Raw genomic sequence first — 16,397 nt, 5'->3', positions numbered from 1 at the left:
GTTACTGATTATAACCTGCCACTGAGCCCTGCTCCAAGAGCCATCCCCTGCCAGCCTTCTGAGGCATTTTCGGGGTGTGTGGAGAGTGGGAGCCCCAGAGCGGCTCAGAGCTGCGCTGTACATGATCGCCCCTAACCGGTGAGAGTTTCAGGCAAGGAGAAAGGCAGGTGTGATCAGGGGGCCAGCAATGGCATCAGCTCTTCTGTGGGCCCATCACCTGCCAGGTCTCTACGTGCACACAGCACATACCTGGGGAGGAGGCCTGGTAGCTTATATCATTTCCGTCTCTCTCTGGAACCGCAGTGTGGCACGCGCACCACAGGGTAAGAAATTCCTCTATATAGTCTTTCGTGGGCTGTAAGAAAGGGACAGAGCTAGTGAGCGTCTTCCAACGCAAACGCCCCTCCACCCCGCATCACGCGAGAGTCGCATGCAATCTGCAATTAGTACCAACTGAGGTTTCACTTCAGGTCCATACTGTCAGGCACCAGCTAAAAACCATACCGTGCATTCAAAATGGAGTGGAGAGGGTGCTGAGTCAGGGACAGTGCAGGGGGCTGGGAGACCGCAGAGAAAACGGGGAACCTGCGCTTTGGGAGCTAATGTTCTCCTTGGGGAGACAGGCTCTCTCAAAGCTGGAGGAAACAAGTAAGGGATGTGATAGAGAAGACAGGGGCCTATTTTAGGTAGGTGATCAGGAAAAAAAAAATATTTAAATGTTTAAATTAAGTCCTAAATAGAAAGGTTAGTTGTGGGTGTTAGTGTACCTGTGTGGTGGCACACACCAGACAAAGGTTGTAGCACCTTCCCAGGCCCCAAAGTCAGGATAAAGATTCATTGTTAGTGGAGCTTCAAGACAAGCGTGACCCCAGCATCTTGAGCCTCGGGCTCAATGATACAGAAGGAGGTAGGAGAGAGAGAGGACCACAGTAGTGAGTTTGGATTTTATCTTAAGTGTGGTCCAGTCCTTGGGAGGGTCTTAAGCAAAGGAAGAACATGTACAGGTTTGCATTTTGAAAGATCACTTTTATTTTTAAGAAGATCAAGATTTCAAATCAGGTAGATCAACATCTTAAAATAGATAAGTGCAGATATTGGTAGCATACAATAGAACCAAAGAGTTTAAAAGCAGATAGAGACAGGATTTCATAGATTGCTACACAGTAGAAAATTCTTGTATAATGTCTGAATTCACTTACACTCAAGTTCAGGCCTCAGTTCATAATTTTGGTGTAAAATCCCTTGCTTATTATATTAACACCAAAACTTTTCAAGACTTTCTCTTCCTTTTAGAAAACCATATGCATGTTTTAAAGTTATATAGCATTACCCTGTTGACTTAGAGGGAAAATAGCAGACTTAATGGTCATTCTCAAAGTTCTGCAATAATGTTGGGTCACTGAATTCATAGAACTCTGGGACGGGACAGGGTGACTGACTGAGGAAGGATAGATAAGATTCGTTTTAACTAAAAGTTCCTGGTGGTACCAGTCAATAATCAAGCAGATCTAAATCAAACACAGTCCCATCTTCTGTTTTCACTAAGTCACACTTCCAGCTAGTTAAATATTTAGGGTTCTGTCAAATTATACATCCTTGGGCTTCCCCGGTGGCGCAGTGGTTGAGAATCTGCCTGCCAATCCAGGGGACACAGGTTCGAGCCCTGGTCTGGGAAGATCCCACGTGCCGCGGAACAACTGGGCCCGTGAGCCACAATTACTGAGCCTGCGCGTCTGGAGCCTGTGCTCCGCAACAAGAGAGGCCACGATAGTGAGAGGCCCGCGCACCGCAATGAAGAGTGGCCCCCGCTTGCCGCAACTGGAGAAAGCCCTCGCACAGAAACGAAGACCCAACACAGCCAAAAATAAATAAATAGATAAAATTAAAAAAAAAAAGAGAGATATACTTTAATAAAAAAAAAAAATTATACAACCTCCCAGGTCTTGAGCTGCAAAATGGCATTAGAAAATGCTTAAACTTGTGTTGAAAACTGTACAGTTATACAGAGTTTGAAGCAGAGTAAATTGCCACGAAAGCAGTAAATTGAAGACTAGATTCTGGGTTCTTTGAATATCCCATGGGAAAGATCTAGGGGAGCTTCCTGGGAACTGCCACTGGGGGTGTGGACAAGGGGGCTGTGTTATTACACGCCAGTGCGCTGGCACTGATAAAAAGTCCACCACAAGGGAAAGGAATAGGGGCAAAGGAGAAAAGACCGTATCTAGTTACCTTAAGTTTTCTTCACCAGCAGCACTTCTGTCTGACTGATTTCTAAGGGAAAATGAGAGAGGAAATACGATGGTTACATGCTATAAATATAAAACTCTTTAGGAATTCTAATCATGTATAAAAGCAGACATAAACCATATTTTTTTAAAAACTGCAAGTTTTCATATAAAATACATTAAGTTGCAATCTCATTATCTCATTCAGATATAGCTATAGTATTATAGGTTCAGATAGGTTTTGGAGTAAATAAAGGCTACTTAATTTTGTTAAGAAAAAAAATGAGAACTTCCAATAGAGTATGGCAATAAAAACACTTACCCATAAATTATACCAGCAATGGTACACTTCTTAAATGTCATAATATTGCACGTGAGGGTCCCTGTTTTATCAGAGAATAAGTATTTCACCTATGCAAAGAAGAAATACATTTTAAATTTAACTAAACAAAGAAAAATTAACACGATAAATATAAATTTAAAATGTATTTAGAGAGCAAAGATGGTGTTCTTTCTCTTTAAATCCTCAAATTACGTGAATTTTTAGAAAACAAGAAGTTCAGTCTATAAGAATTCTATATGTAATATTTATTTCTTTCAGAAGCCATACTCTTCTTTGTTGTACACTGGAGGTGAAATTCTATGGTGACACACAAAGTAAACTCCAAGTCATCAAACCTAAGAAATTCAGAAGTCCAAGTTCATTTTCCTGCCACAAGAAATCTCATTAAAAGTACCTAGGAAACACTAAGTAGATAGACACTGGTATACTGATATATATATATGTATATATATATATATATATGTATATCTCAGATGAAAAAGAAAACCAAACCCAAAGCCATTTTAATCATGATCACAAGTATAATACTCCTTTTAAAGACAAATGGAAATTCTGTAGGTGATCATTTCTGTCCAACAAATACTGCAAAGCAATGTGGAGTTAAACAGCTTTAAGATCTTTGTATTATTCAGAAAGAATAGATGGATACCAACTCACTATTTGTTAAATAAAGTCACCAGAAATGATAATAAACGGCAGAAGCTTTCACATAAGCTTTCAAAAACATTTATTTGTTTTTATTTTTAAGAAACAACTGATTTTTGTATACTGATTTTGTATCATGCAACTTTGCTGGATTTATTATTGCTTACAGGTTTTTGGTGGAGTCTTTAGGGTTTTCTGTACATTTCATGTCATCTACCAAAAAAGACAGCTTTAATTCTTCCTTTCTGATTTGGATGCCTTATATTTATTTTTCTTGCCTAATTACTGTGGCTAGGACTTCCAATACTAAGCTGAACAAAAGTAGTGCGAGTAGGCATCCTTGTTTTATTTCTGATTTTAGAGGAATAACTTTCAATTTTTCATTGAGTATAATTTCAACTGTGAGCTTGTCATATACACCCTTTATTATGTTGAAATATGTTCCCTCTATAGTCACTTTGTTGACATTTTTATCATACATGGATGTTGAATTTTGTCAAATGCTTTTTCTGCATCTATTGAGATGATTACATGATTCTTATCATTTTTTAAAATTTATTTATTTATTTTTGCCTGCAATAGGTCTTTGTTGCTGCATGCAGGGTTTTCTCTAGTTGCAGCAAGTGGGGGCTACTCTTCATTGTGGTGCATGGGCTTCTCATCGTGGTGGCTTCTCTAGTTGCAGAGCATGGGCTCTAGGCACGTGGGCTTCAGTAGTTGTGGCATGTGGGCTCAGTAGTTGTGGCATGCGGGCTCTAGAGCACGGGCTCAGTAGTTGTGGCACATGGGCTTAGTTGCTCCACGGCATGTGGTATCTCCCTGGACCAGGGATCAAATCCATGTTCCCTGCATTGGCAGGAGGATTCTTAACCACTGCACCACCAGGGAAGCCCTCCCTCATTTTGTTAATGTGGTGTATCACACTGGTCAATTTGTGGATGTTGAACCAGCCTTGCACTCCTAGAATAAATCATGATGTATGATCCTTTCAATGTATTGTTGAATTTGATTTGCCAATATTTTGTTGAGGATTTTTGCATCCAAGGTTATCAGGGATACTGGCCTGTAATTTTCTTTTCTTGTGGTGTCCTTGTCTCTGCTGGTAAATGGTGAAACCAGGATTCACACTCAGGAAGTTTAACTCCAAAATTCTGCCTTTCACCATAATTTATATGTGGCCTCCAATTAATTGAAAGATGGAAAATCATAATCTAGTAAAAAAAAATATATTGAGAACAAAAAGTAGGTAGAAAAAAAAGTAACAATTACAAGTCTTTCTCCTTTTAGGTACTATACAACTGTGAGAGTTGTTGTACCTTGTTTTTTTTTTTTTTCAGCTTTCCTGTAGTATAATTGACAAATAATCGTGGCAATTTTTAAAAGTGAATTTTAACTTGTAAAGATGCCAGTGTCATTTAAAAGGTAACCAACATCTGTCTGTTGGTAACCTGGCATCATTCCTGCCTCTTTCTATTGAATGGCAGGGTCCAGAGGCCCGAGGCTATGTTTCTCCCAATCTCTTGTCAGCAGGTTAGATTCTACCATTGAGAGGAATTTTCAGTAAAGAACTAGAAGTTCTACTACTTCCCTTCTGGCAGCTGTGGGTAGATGCATGGGTGTGGCAGGTATGAAATTTTGCAGCACTTTCTGGATGCTTCCCTGTGGGTCACCTGCCTTAGGGAAGCATAATCACGGCCACCCCCCAGGCTCCAGGGTCCCTGTGGCTCCCTCAAAGCTAACTGAAACCCTGGGAGCTCCCAGCAGTTTTTCCTGCCTGTCCCTCCAGCTCTTCCACTCTTTCATAAGCGCATAATAACCTGTATTTGGTCTGTTCTACTTGCAACCCAGGGTGCAATATTATTAATATTTGAACAAACTGTACTTCTGAAGCTCCACGTGGGTGTCATAGTCTCTATAGCCTGTGGCTAAATTTGGCACTTGAACTCTGCACGTGCTCTCCCTGAATCCACCTTCTGTGAAGCTCCCATCGTACTTCTCAGCCCTGGAGAGGCCCTCACCTGCCCGAGCTCTTCATTGAGATTGGATGTTCTGGCCGTGGCGTAGACATTATTGCCCTTAAAATGCATATCTTCATCCTGCAGGAAACAAACAAAATAGCCAAGCCACACAATCAGAACTAGGCTCAAAATTTTTTCAGGAAATCTGTACTGCCACTGATCTTCCAATGTGCTTGACATTTAGAAAAAATTCACAGTGGAGAGTCTAGAATACTTGGTTTTGGACCCGTATGTGCTAGTTCCTCACATAGGTTGGCAGTCGATTCAGGAGAAGCAAAGCCACGTGGAAACAAACATCGAGGTGATTCGGAAGACGTGGCTTTCAAATCCTGGCTCTGCCTCAGACACGCTGTGTGGCCTTGAGTGTGTCTCAGTTACTACATCTATCAAATGGGAGCAGTAACAGGGACCTCGCAGCACTACTCATACAGCTACTGCAAAAATCAAATGAGGAGACAAATATTTGAAAGGACTTTGTCTAATTTTGTGGTTGCTAAAATAATATTCCCTTCCAAATGATGGTAGTTCATCGACCTATTGGGAGAATCATGTTCAGGTGACATCCAGCAAGAATTTTATTTCAAAGAAAAGTATTTTTAAAAACAACTAAAAGTTACAACCCCACATTCAAATTGGAAAATTTGTTCAGTCACAACTTACGAAGCATTAACTTCAGTCAACACATGGTTGTCACCTAAGAAATCTTTTTCTTAATTTGAAGGAACTCTGGAACGGCTTTGTTCCTGTCATTCTTGCCAAGCTCTGTAAATCTATTGTAAGTCTACTGGACTCTCCTCCTCTGTGAGTATCTTAAGTTTCAATGGTTGACTATTTCTCTACACTTGCTACTAAGCCGCTATCTCTTAAATATTCCTTATCGGCTAGAAAAAATATATGGGGAAAAAAAAAAAGGTGTCCTCAAGAGTGATGCAGAGGCACCCAGGCACTGCTGAGTCAATGTGACACCCGTGCTTGGCTCTCCTGTCCAAGACACAGCTGGCCCAGCAGCTGCACTGGCCCCGTCACAAAAACTCAGTTACACTGATTCTTGAAACCAAAGCCATAGCTCAAGAGAGAATTTTCTTAACTTCCTGATTTTAATACTCACCCAGTTTATAAACAGGGCCTGAATGTATTTCGCAATTTCCAGAGTGGCCAGCAGAATTATGGGGATGAAGTTATGGTACAGAATGACGAACGCCAAAATGTCAAACCCAAAGCTGTGGCAGTCGTAATCTGTGGAAGAAAATGAGAGGGACCACATTGCAGCTTCAGGTAATACCCTTATCCACCTTTGTTTTCATTATGACATTTTTAAATTGTGGAATTTTTCTCCATGAAAATTTTTAAAAGTATAATTAAGTGGACACAGTTATAAAATGGTTTTTAAAATATTAGTTAAGCACCAACCAACCAGGTATCAATCATAGGGTATATGGGAAGCATGGAGATACAAGCTCTAGTAAGACACAGATCCTGCCCTCAGGGAACTTTGGAGGCAGCTTGAAAAAGTAGGACAAGTCAGGAACTACAGCAGGATGAGTTCCATGAAGTGCTGAACATGGAGGGTAGCAGCAACAACACAAAGTTGGGGGCGCAGAAAGGGGTCTTGGAGAAGCTGGTGAGCAAAGCATTGAAGAAGGGAACTTGTTAAATGCAGGAAACGAGGAGGAGGGAAATGAGGAGGACTTTTTAGCTAGAAGTAACAGTAGTTCTGAAGTCAAAGAGATATTATAATGATTTTTAAAACTCAGGGAAAGAAGGAAAGGGAAGCTCCCCTCAAAAAAAATGAATATGATGCTTTGTAATACGATGTTAGTGACATACTCATTTTCAAAGAGGTAGTATGTTTGAGAGAATAATTTTCCAGTAAGAATTCAACCTAATTTCAAGGAAATTTACTAAAAAAATATCTAGAAAGTGTTCAGAGGATATACACACTGCCTTACATGTGTCTTTCTGAAAACTTGCGTCTCAGTCTTACACATTAAATTTATATGGTTGAATTATGGGAGGAGGGGTAATAACTGAAAAGAGCTAAACACAAAGTAAGTTGTAAAGAAGATTAGTTTAAACACAAATCTGTATAAATATAGACAAAATAAAATAATTTTAAGTTAAAATTTTATATTCATTTTTCTAAACAGGAGCATATTTGTAATTTAGAACGATACAAGCAAAATCTAGATTTCTAAATGCCATCAACCTAAAAAGCAGATTCCATTCACCATCCATCACATATATTCAAACTCTTATCACCTGGAGTTCACTCATTTTCCTTTATTTGCCACGATTATACTTTTATAGTTACTCTATTACTTTATGGTCATAAATCATTCTTTTAAGAAAATTAGAGGCAGATATTACTATGACCACTTTATGGACAGAGAAACAGAGATAAAATGTTTAGTGCTTTGCTAAATTTGATAATTACTAAAAACACAGTTATAACTTTAACTACTCAATATCTTTTTCTTCTCTTGGATTAGAATAGCCCGGGCAGGGAAATGTAGTTGGACTCAATTACAGGTTCTTATTCCAAATAAGCCACTAACTTCCTCTGTGCTTTTCAGTAAATGTAGAGAATCTGTTTCACTTTTGTAAAACAAGAGGTTGGACTAGAAAACTATAAAATTCTGTTTAGCTCTAAAATTTTTTATTTTAGCCAATAAATTAATTACTTAGTTCCTATTATGAAAAGGCACTGCTCTTGGAGTTAAAGATATAATGATTCTTGCCCTCAAAAATTCACAACCTAGTTGGAGGGTGCGGGGACAATAATTACAAAACATGGAAATGGAATTAAGAATATCATTATAGAAGCCAAAGAGGGCTCCTAACTGAAGAAAGGAGGGGTGGGGCAGGTAAGTCACAGGAAACGCTACCAGAGAAGGCAATGCTTCATCTTGGTCTGAAAGGTGTCCAGACACACATGTCAAGCAGAAAGAGCACTGGCCTAGAGGCCTGGAGACGATCAACAGGCTGACGGATGGAAGCATGGTGAAAAAGACAAAAGCGGTCCTCTGTGAACAGAGACTAAGTGCTAAGGAAGAAGTGGTGAGGTATCAAGTGATGGACATAAGGTCAGCTTATAAAAGTCATGACATGCCACGTGACAGGAGATTTATCTGGACCCTGTAGGCCAGGGGTCAGGAAGACACTTTTTCTAACAGCCAGATGGTAAATATTTTAGGCTTTGTGGACCATACAGTCTTGTTGAAACTACTCAACTCTGCTGTTGTATCATGAAAAAGCAATAAATAATACACAGATGAATAAACACAGTATGAACTAACACACCATTGTAAAGCAATTATACTCCAATAAAGATGTTAAAAAAAACCATGAAATTTTAACATCAAAAAAATAAAATAATTTTAAAAAAAACCAAAAACACAGTGTGGCTGTGTTCCAATAAAACTTTATTTACAAAAACAAGCAGTGGGCCGTTGGATGGTAGTTTACCAACTCAGTGCAGGCACTAAGACATCACTGAATCCACCACACTTACTCATTACTACTTTTTATATGCATCCTTCTGGAAACTATGTGAAGAATGAATCTGAGAAGAACTTGACTGAGGGCTGAGCAATCAGTTAGGAAACGTTGGTGGTAGTCCAGGGATGAAGAGGAGAGAGCCTACAGAGAAAAGATTGGAAAGGTAGACTCAGCAAGACCTTGGGACTAATTGGATGATGAAAGCCATGGGGGTGGAAGTGGGGAAGAGAGGAGCAAACTGAGAAGGAGATAAGTGTGACCTTTATGTTTCCAGCTTGGATGATTGTCAGATGCTGGTACCACACTTACATGGAGAATATTGAAAAGAGAGCCTGGTTTGGGGGAAAAGATGAATTTTGCTTTGTACACACTGAGGTAAGAAGCCTACGTGACATCTGGAGAGCAATGTCTGGGCAATAATGAGTTAATAATTCATAGAGAAAGCTGATCTGGAGTCAAACAAGAAGACATCAACAGGTGGACGAGAGTTGAAATTACTAGAAGAGGCGAGCTCTCTTAAAGGGGTGATCTTGGAAAAGAAAATCCCCCTAAGAAGCTGATGAAGACTCTCCTTCAGAAAAAAAGAAAAAAAACACACACATAGAGGAATAAAATTTTTCACGAAATTTCAAGGATTTATGGACCCAAGTTGAAGAATTCCTGGTGACCCCAGGATCCTGGAAAACACCAGCATTTAAAAGGTAGATCAAGGTTTCTATGAATCAAATAGGGAAAAGATGGTTTTTTAAAAAAATCAGAAGTGAGCAGCAGAAATCCAGTTGGATAGTGACTTTAAAAATGACCACTGGGGGTGGGGGTGGGGAACATGGGTAATTGAAAGCTGAGCCTATGTTCCTTTCAAAAATCTCCCAGGAATCTGGCTGCAGAGGTCTTATGGATAACTCATTTCAGCAACTGAGAAACAAAATGCATTTGTGGAATAAAAACAGTCTTTATTTCAAAAAAAAAAAAAAATGACCACTGGGTTTGGTAATCAGGAATTTATTCCTAATCTTGAGCAATAATTTCAGTAGAGTGGTTGAAGTAGACAGCAGACTGAAATGGGCTCAAGAATGACCAGGAGTTACCATATGGCCCAGCAACCCCACTACTGGGCATATACCCAGAGAAAACCATAATTCAAAAAGACACATGCACCCCAATGTTCACTGCAGCATTATTTACAATAGCCAGGTCATGGAAGCAACCTAAACGTCCATCGACAGACGAATGGATAAAGAAGATGTGGTACATATATACAATGGAATATTACTCAGCCATAAGAAGGAACAAAATTGGGTCATTTGTAGAGACGTGGATGGACCTACAGATTGTCATACAGAGTGAAGTAAGTCAGAAAGAGAAAAACAAGTATCGTATATTAACGCATATATGTGGAATCTAGAAAAATGGTATAGATGAACCAGTTTGCAAGGCAGAAATAGGGACACAGATGTAGAGAATAAACGTATGGACACCAAGGGGGGGAAGAGGGGGATGACTTGGGAGACTGAGATTGACATGTATACACTAATATGTATAAAATAGATAACAAATAAGAACTTTCTGTATAAAAAAAATAAAATAAAATTCAAATCAAAAAAAAATAAGAGAGATAACAACATCAAAAAGAATGACCAGGAGGTGAGAGAATGGAAACACTGTGGGCTGTCTCTTCTTTCAAGAAGTCTCATCAAGAAGGGAAGAAAAGGTCATTTGTATGACATGCAGAACTTGATGCATTTTATAGAGATCAAAATATCAGTGACTTTTGTAAGTTTTTATGTCTGTTTCAAAATAGGATAATATACACACTCTTGGGCTAGAGAAAATTAAACAAGCAAATTTAAATTGAGATTATTTTTTAAAACTCATCTAAAATCTAGAAGCCTAAAATCAAAACTGGACAAGTAACATCTAGAAACTCGGACTGCATAAGAATGAATCCTTGGTGTGTGATCCAAACATTTACAAAGTCTATACCTTCCTTTTATTCCTAAAATGCTCTCAAACAGATCCTCTTAAGGGAAGTTAGAGCAATAGAGAATCCTCAGGTGATAGATTAGAAAAGGCAGAAAGATGTACGACGGTTTACTCTGAAAATACGGGAAGACAAACAAAAATGCTGAACTTCGAATGCCCAATCCCAGTTCACCTTTAAGCCTCTTACTGACAGAAGGACACTTTGGCCGCTGGATGCCCTCAGTGATCCTTGTCCTCATTTCCCTGGCACCACTCATCGCACTCACTCAAGGAGGCAGCTATCATCCCCTCTTCTGAGTGAGGAAAGCAAAGCTCAGAGAAGTGAAAACCTCGCCCAAGCTCTTCTGGTGACTGAGTGCCAGATGCAGAGGCGTGGCCCTCGTCCACCTGACTCAGTCTCATGCCTCTGCCCTGACTTCTCCTCTGCTTTATTCCAGAATGCCAGGATTACATGAAACTGGCAGGACAATCTTTACCTTCTTAAGATTTTTTGGGAATGTTCTATTTCTAAAACTCACTAACCCTCAGTTTCTGAAAATAAACAAAGCAAAACCACCACACACCAGTTAGAACAAGAGCCTCCCCTTTTAAATCTAAACATGGTAAGTCTTTAAAGTCACTTTTAAAAGCAGCACACAGACTTCCCTGGTGGCGCAGTGGTTAAGAATCCGCCTGCCAATGCAGGGGACAGGGGTTCGAGCCCTGGTCCGGGAAGATCCCACATGCCGTGGAGCAACTAAGCCCATGCACCACAACTACTGAGCTTGCGCTCTAGAGCCTGCGAGCCACAACTACTGAGCCTGCGTGCCACAACTACCGGAGCCCATGCTCCCCAACAAGAGAAGCCACTGCAATGAGAAGCCCACGCACTGCAACAAAGAGTAGCCCCCCCTCACCGCAACTAGAGAAAACCCACATGCAACAATGAAGATCCAATGCAACCAAAAAATAAACAAAAATTTTAAAATAAAAGCAGCACAATTTCCCAAAATGGCGGCTTCCTGCCATGCTCTGGCACTTACCCTTCTTCCCGATGTACCAGATGTCTGCTCTGCCGTATCCGTCATTCCAGAATATGGCTCCCACACAGCTCACCAAGGACATGACCAAGAGCAGCAGGGACACCACGAGGATCTGCACATTGGTCACGTTCTCAACTTTGGATCTCCTGAGGGGGTGACTCGACTGCGTTCTGCGCAATAGCGTGCGACCACACACCAAAAAGGCCAACAAACAAAACCAGTGGATTATAGTGGAAAGCATTCTGACGGTGAGAGGAGGTCAAAAATTACAACAGTTAAAAAATAGGGTATGTCTTTGGCCAAATCACTAACGGACTGAAAGTGTGACCATGGTTACATGAGCGTGGTTTTTCCACCTCGGTTCCTAGAGCCTCATTCTCTAGTTCATAGAAAACATATTCACACAGCAGATCCATTACCTCAAAATCCTAGGGTTCCTAAAAAAAAAAAAAAAAAAACTGTTGTCATTTTTGGCAATACTATTTGTCATCATAGATTATTTACCTGCATGAATTTGGTTTCAAATCCAGTGTAAACAACTATGCCAAGGATCCACTCCGTATTTTTAAGCTGTGTACCTCTTAGCAAGACCTGGTCAGGCCCAACTAGAACAGGGCTAAAAATAAAAGAGTATTTATAAACTACCAAAGAAGTTCTTCTTTTCACAATGTAAAACGAACCTAGGCTTTCACCACACATACATATGTACATATATTTGTATATATATACATATATATGTATTTCCTTTGTCAAGTTCAACTATTTGGACAAATAGCAATAAAAACAAATGTGTCTTCAAAGAAAGTATCTATTTCTAAAAGAGCATAGAAAAAAATTGCTTTGTCATCCATTTCTCACCATTCCCAAGATATATGGATCAAAAATTTTAGAGAGTAAAACATCTCTTATACCTAGGGTGACTATAAAAGTTATTGTCAGGGAAAATTAAGTGGACAAAAAAATGTTTGAGAAGGAAAATATGATACCTTTTACCATTTAGGTACAAGGTTCCAGTAAAGCTACTGAAATGACAATTAGGTCATTAGGTCACATTCTATTTTTCCAGATAGGCTTGACAATTGCTTTTCTGTTTGCATTTTAGCTGTTTCTAACAAAGCCTACAAAATAAAATCAAAGGAAAAATGACAACAGGATTTTCATGGCAAAGTTCAATGTCTCTAATAGTTAATAAAAGAACATTATGAAAGTCAGTGTCTGAAAATGTACTGTACTTACCAGATAATAAATAATGTACATTAAACAATGTACATTATGTACATTAACATAAACTTTGCTAGAAGGTTTTGCCATACCAGTATTTTGCAAATAATTTCAGTAAGGACAAAAGAGGTACGAAAGTTAAGTTTTCATCACCTTTATGTGAAATACCGTTTGTGAAATGATAATCACCATAATCAAACACCATCTAATATTTGATATATTTGAGCCTGTAGCTGATGATACTGAACAGGGGATCACACTTTGAGTAGCAAGGATCTAGAATAATGATTCCAAACTTGTGTGCATCAGATTCACCTGGAGGTCTTGTTAAAACACAGATTGCAGGGCTGCACCCCCCTAAGTTGTTTTACTCAGTGGGTCTGTGGTAGGGCACCACAGTGTGCATTTCTAACAACTCCAAGAGGATGGAGATGCTGCTGGCCCAGGGATCACACTTTGAGAATCACTCATCGAGAAAATGCTTCATTCCAATAAAATAATCTCAACCTTGCAGAGAGAAAAGGCAGATCTTCAAGAGAATTAGGAATCCAATTGTCATCAGTCTAACAATAAAAATAAAATCCTCTTTGTGTATTTTGTAAGTATTTAATTAAAAGATCTTTAACTCTAGAATGCTACATCTTTCCAAATACCAAATAAATGTGAAAGTTTAGTACAAATATTCTCAGGCATGAATACAAGGTCTTAAAAGTTCTGACACTCAAGAGATCTACATTGAAACAGCTTGGGATGAACTTCTGTTCATCAAAAGATACCTTAAAGTCTGAAAGCAAGTTACCAACTGGAAGAAGACATTTGCAACACATACAACTGACAGAAGAATAGGTATTAAAAGTGCATGAAGAAATCCTGTAAATCAGTAAGAAAATAGAAATATCCCAGTAGAAAAATGAACAACCAGCATGAACACATATTTCCCAGAAGAGGAAAATATGTATTACCAGCAAACTCAAAAATAGATGCTCAAGAGTGATACATTAATGAATTAAAGAAGAAAAAGCATTTACCACATCAATAGATGCTGAAAAAAATTAGTAAAAGATTTAACATGCATTCCAGGAAAAAAAAATTCTTAGTAAGCTTCACATATAAGAAAACATTCCAAATCTGGCAAAAGGTATCTATGAAAATCAAGAACAACTATCATACTTAACTTTGAAATATTAGAAGTACTTCCATGTTAGTTAGTCAGGAAAAAGATGAGATTAGGTTCTATCACCAAATTTATTTTCAATTGCTCTGGAGTTTCCAGAGACGAGATGGGGGAAAAAAAGAAATGAGATATTACTACTATTGGGAAGGAAAGACCAAAAACCACCCAACTTTTAAAGAAAGGATCTACTGCCTCCCAAATCCTATACACTTGACTTAAAAATCATAAAAATGTGTAAGAGTTTAATAAGGTGGCTGGATATAAGATCAACAAACAAAAATAAGTACTAATGATGTACTGCTAGATCTGGCTATTGTTAATAAAACTGCTATAAACACTTGTATAAATGTTTTTGTGTGAATATATGTTTTCATTTCTCTGGGATAAATGCCCAGGAGTATAATTGCTAGGTCATATGATAGTTGCATAATAGTTATACCAAAATGCCCAAATGTTTTCCAGGTGGCTGTACAATTTTATATTCCCACCCACAGTGTATGAGTGATTCAGTCTCCACACATCCTCACCAGCATTTGATGTTGTAAGTATTTTTAATTCTGGCCATTCTGATAGATGTGTAGTGATACCTCCCTGTGATTTTAATTTACATTTCCCTAATAGCTAATTATGTAGAAAATGTTTTCATGTACTCATTTGCCATTTTTATATCCTCCTCTGTGAAAGGTCTCTTTTGCCCATTTTCTAATTGGATTGTTGGTTTGGGTTTTTTTCTGTACAGTTTTGACTCCTCTCTGATGACATGAGTGTCAGCTCTTTGGTTATATTCCCACAGGCCCCTGAGGCTCTGTTAATTTTTTTTTTTTTCCAGTCTACTTTGTTGTTTAAATTGGGTAGTTCCTATTGTGTATCTTTCAATTCATGGATTCTTTCTTCTGGCCCTTCTATTCTGCTGTTGAGCCCATCCCTTGAGCTTTTTTCATTTGGTTCGCTGGTTTTGGGGGGTTTTTTAGTTATTATATTTTTAAGTTCTAAAGTCTCCATTTGGATCTTTATATCTTCTGTTTCTTTGCCGACAGTTTTGTTTCAGGCATGTTTCTGATTGCTCATGGAAGCTTTTTTCTAAAGCATCCTTTAGCGTCTCTGTCAGATAACGCTTATATTTCTCTTATTTTGGTGTTGGCATCAGTGGTTGTCTTTTTTCATTGAGTTTGAGATCCTCCTGGTTTGGGGTATGGTGAATAACTTTTGACTGAGATCCGGACAGCTTGGGTATTATGAGACGCTGGATATCATTTAAACCTTAGATGGCTTCCTCTGGCACCTCTCTGACAGGGGACAAGGTTGCTGTCTTGTTACTGCGTGATGGGGGATAAGTGTACAAGTTGCAAACTTGGCCTCTGTGGAGGGCCAAGGGGTGAGGGTTCTCTAATAGCTGGGCAAGGCTGAGAGTTCCGGCTGCCCTGTTTTGGAAGCCTCCAGAAACACCTCCCGGGCTTGAAGGGGTTGAAATGCTTCGGTTACTGCTGTCCACACAGTCTCCACGGACACTGTGAAAGAGGGGAGGGCCTCGTTACCGCCCTTACTACTGAATGAAGGCCCTGGCTCCCTCCTCGGCCTTCTCTGACACCACCTTTGCGGGGGGGCAGGAGGCCTCATCACAGCCTGGTAAAGGTGCAAGTCTAGGCTGTGCAGGTTACCTTTGCTGGTGTGGGTGTGCGTGGGGCCACACCTCGGCTACGCTGTCTGGCTGGAGTAGAGTGGCCGCTGTCTGAAAGTTTTCTGTCTTATTAGGCTGCCCACTTTCCGGTCCTCTGACTAGAGAAAAAGGCTCTGCGGGGCATTTCTTCTGTCTGTGTCCATTGGTCTTTCTGCATTTCCAGTTTCTTCAGTTCCAAGCCTGAGATAAACGAGGCGAAAGAAAAACCCAGGGAACTCACCACCACACTGTTCCCTGGGTTCCAAGGTCCTGCCATCTGCCTTCTTCTCTCCGTCTTTCAAAGTCTTCTTATGTTTGTTTTCTATATAATGCCCAAAGTCTTTACTTGTACTTAGCAGGAAAAAGAGGTAAAAGAATGTCTACTCCATCTTCCCAGAATCAGAAGTCTATAATTGAATTTTTAAAAATCTGGTAGGTACCAAACTATTACTATGATTAGCAGTGAGGATAAAGGTGGTATTTGGAAAGTGAGGAAGGTAAAATAAATTAATTTTCTGTATTATTTTTACAAAGATGATATATTTAACAAATTCTAAACCTGTTTTCCATTTTCAAGTTTGCAAAGAAGATAGCAACAGACATGCAAATAG

General features: G+C 39.3%; 1 protein-coding gene across 6 annotated transcripts; it reads right to left on the bottom strand.

Moving 5' to 3' along the window:
• Positions 1-249: 249 nt before the first annotated feature.
• On the bottom strand, positions 250-12,224 carry LOC309647859 (phospholipid-transporting ATPase IB-like). 6 transcript variants are annotated; one of them, XM_082435764.1, is made up of 6 exons: positions 11,735-12,224; positions 6,340-6,467; positions 5,232-5,309; positions 2,548-2,636; positions 2,230-2,271; positions 250-355 (listed from the first exon to the last, which is right to left on the bottom strand). In XM_082435764.1, the coding sequence occupies exons 1-6, from the start codon at positions 11,973-11,975 to the stop codon at positions 337-339; spliced, it is 597 nt and encodes a 198-aa protein (XP_082291890.1). In that variant the 5' UTR covers positions 11,976-12,224; the 3' UTR covers positions 250-336. The 6 variants fall into 6 exon arrangements, 4 of the variants coding, with proteins under 4 accessions (XP_082291890.1, XP_082291888.1, XP_082291891.1 ...); XM_082435762.1 differs by lacking the exon at positions 250-355 and adding an exon at positions 363-1,438; XR_014256328.1 differs by lacking the exon at positions 250-355 and adding an exon at positions 4,277-4,424 and having other exon boundaries at positions 2,254-2,271.
• Positions 12,225-16,397: the final 4,173 nt, after the last annotated feature.

The sequence above is a fragment of the Balaenoptera physalus genome, assembly GCF_965194825.1.
Source record: "Balaenoptera physalus genome assembly, chromosome: 18".
Taxonomy (NCBI): Eukaryota; Metazoa; Chordata; class Mammalia; order Artiodactyla; family Balaenopteridae; genus Balaenoptera; species Balaenoptera physalus.
The sequence above is the reverse complement of the archived record's forward strand: the minus strand, read 5'-3'. Positions and strand labels throughout refer to the sequence as shown.

Bases quoted from the DNA above. Each gene is read 5' to 3' on its own strand.
- LOC309647859 (XM_082435762.1), bottom strand. From the start codon at position 11,975: ATGCTTTCCACTATAATCCACTGGTTTTGTTTGTTGGCCTTTTTGGTG. The intron at 2,637-5,231 runs GTGAGGGCCTCT...TTCTTTGCATAG, and splicing joins TCAATGAAGAGCTCGGGCAG to GTGAAATACTTATTCTCTGA. The intron at 2,272-2,547 runs GTAAGTGTTTTT...ATTTTCCCTTAG, and splicing joins ATTGCTGGTATAATTTATGG to AAATCAGTCAGACAGAAGTG.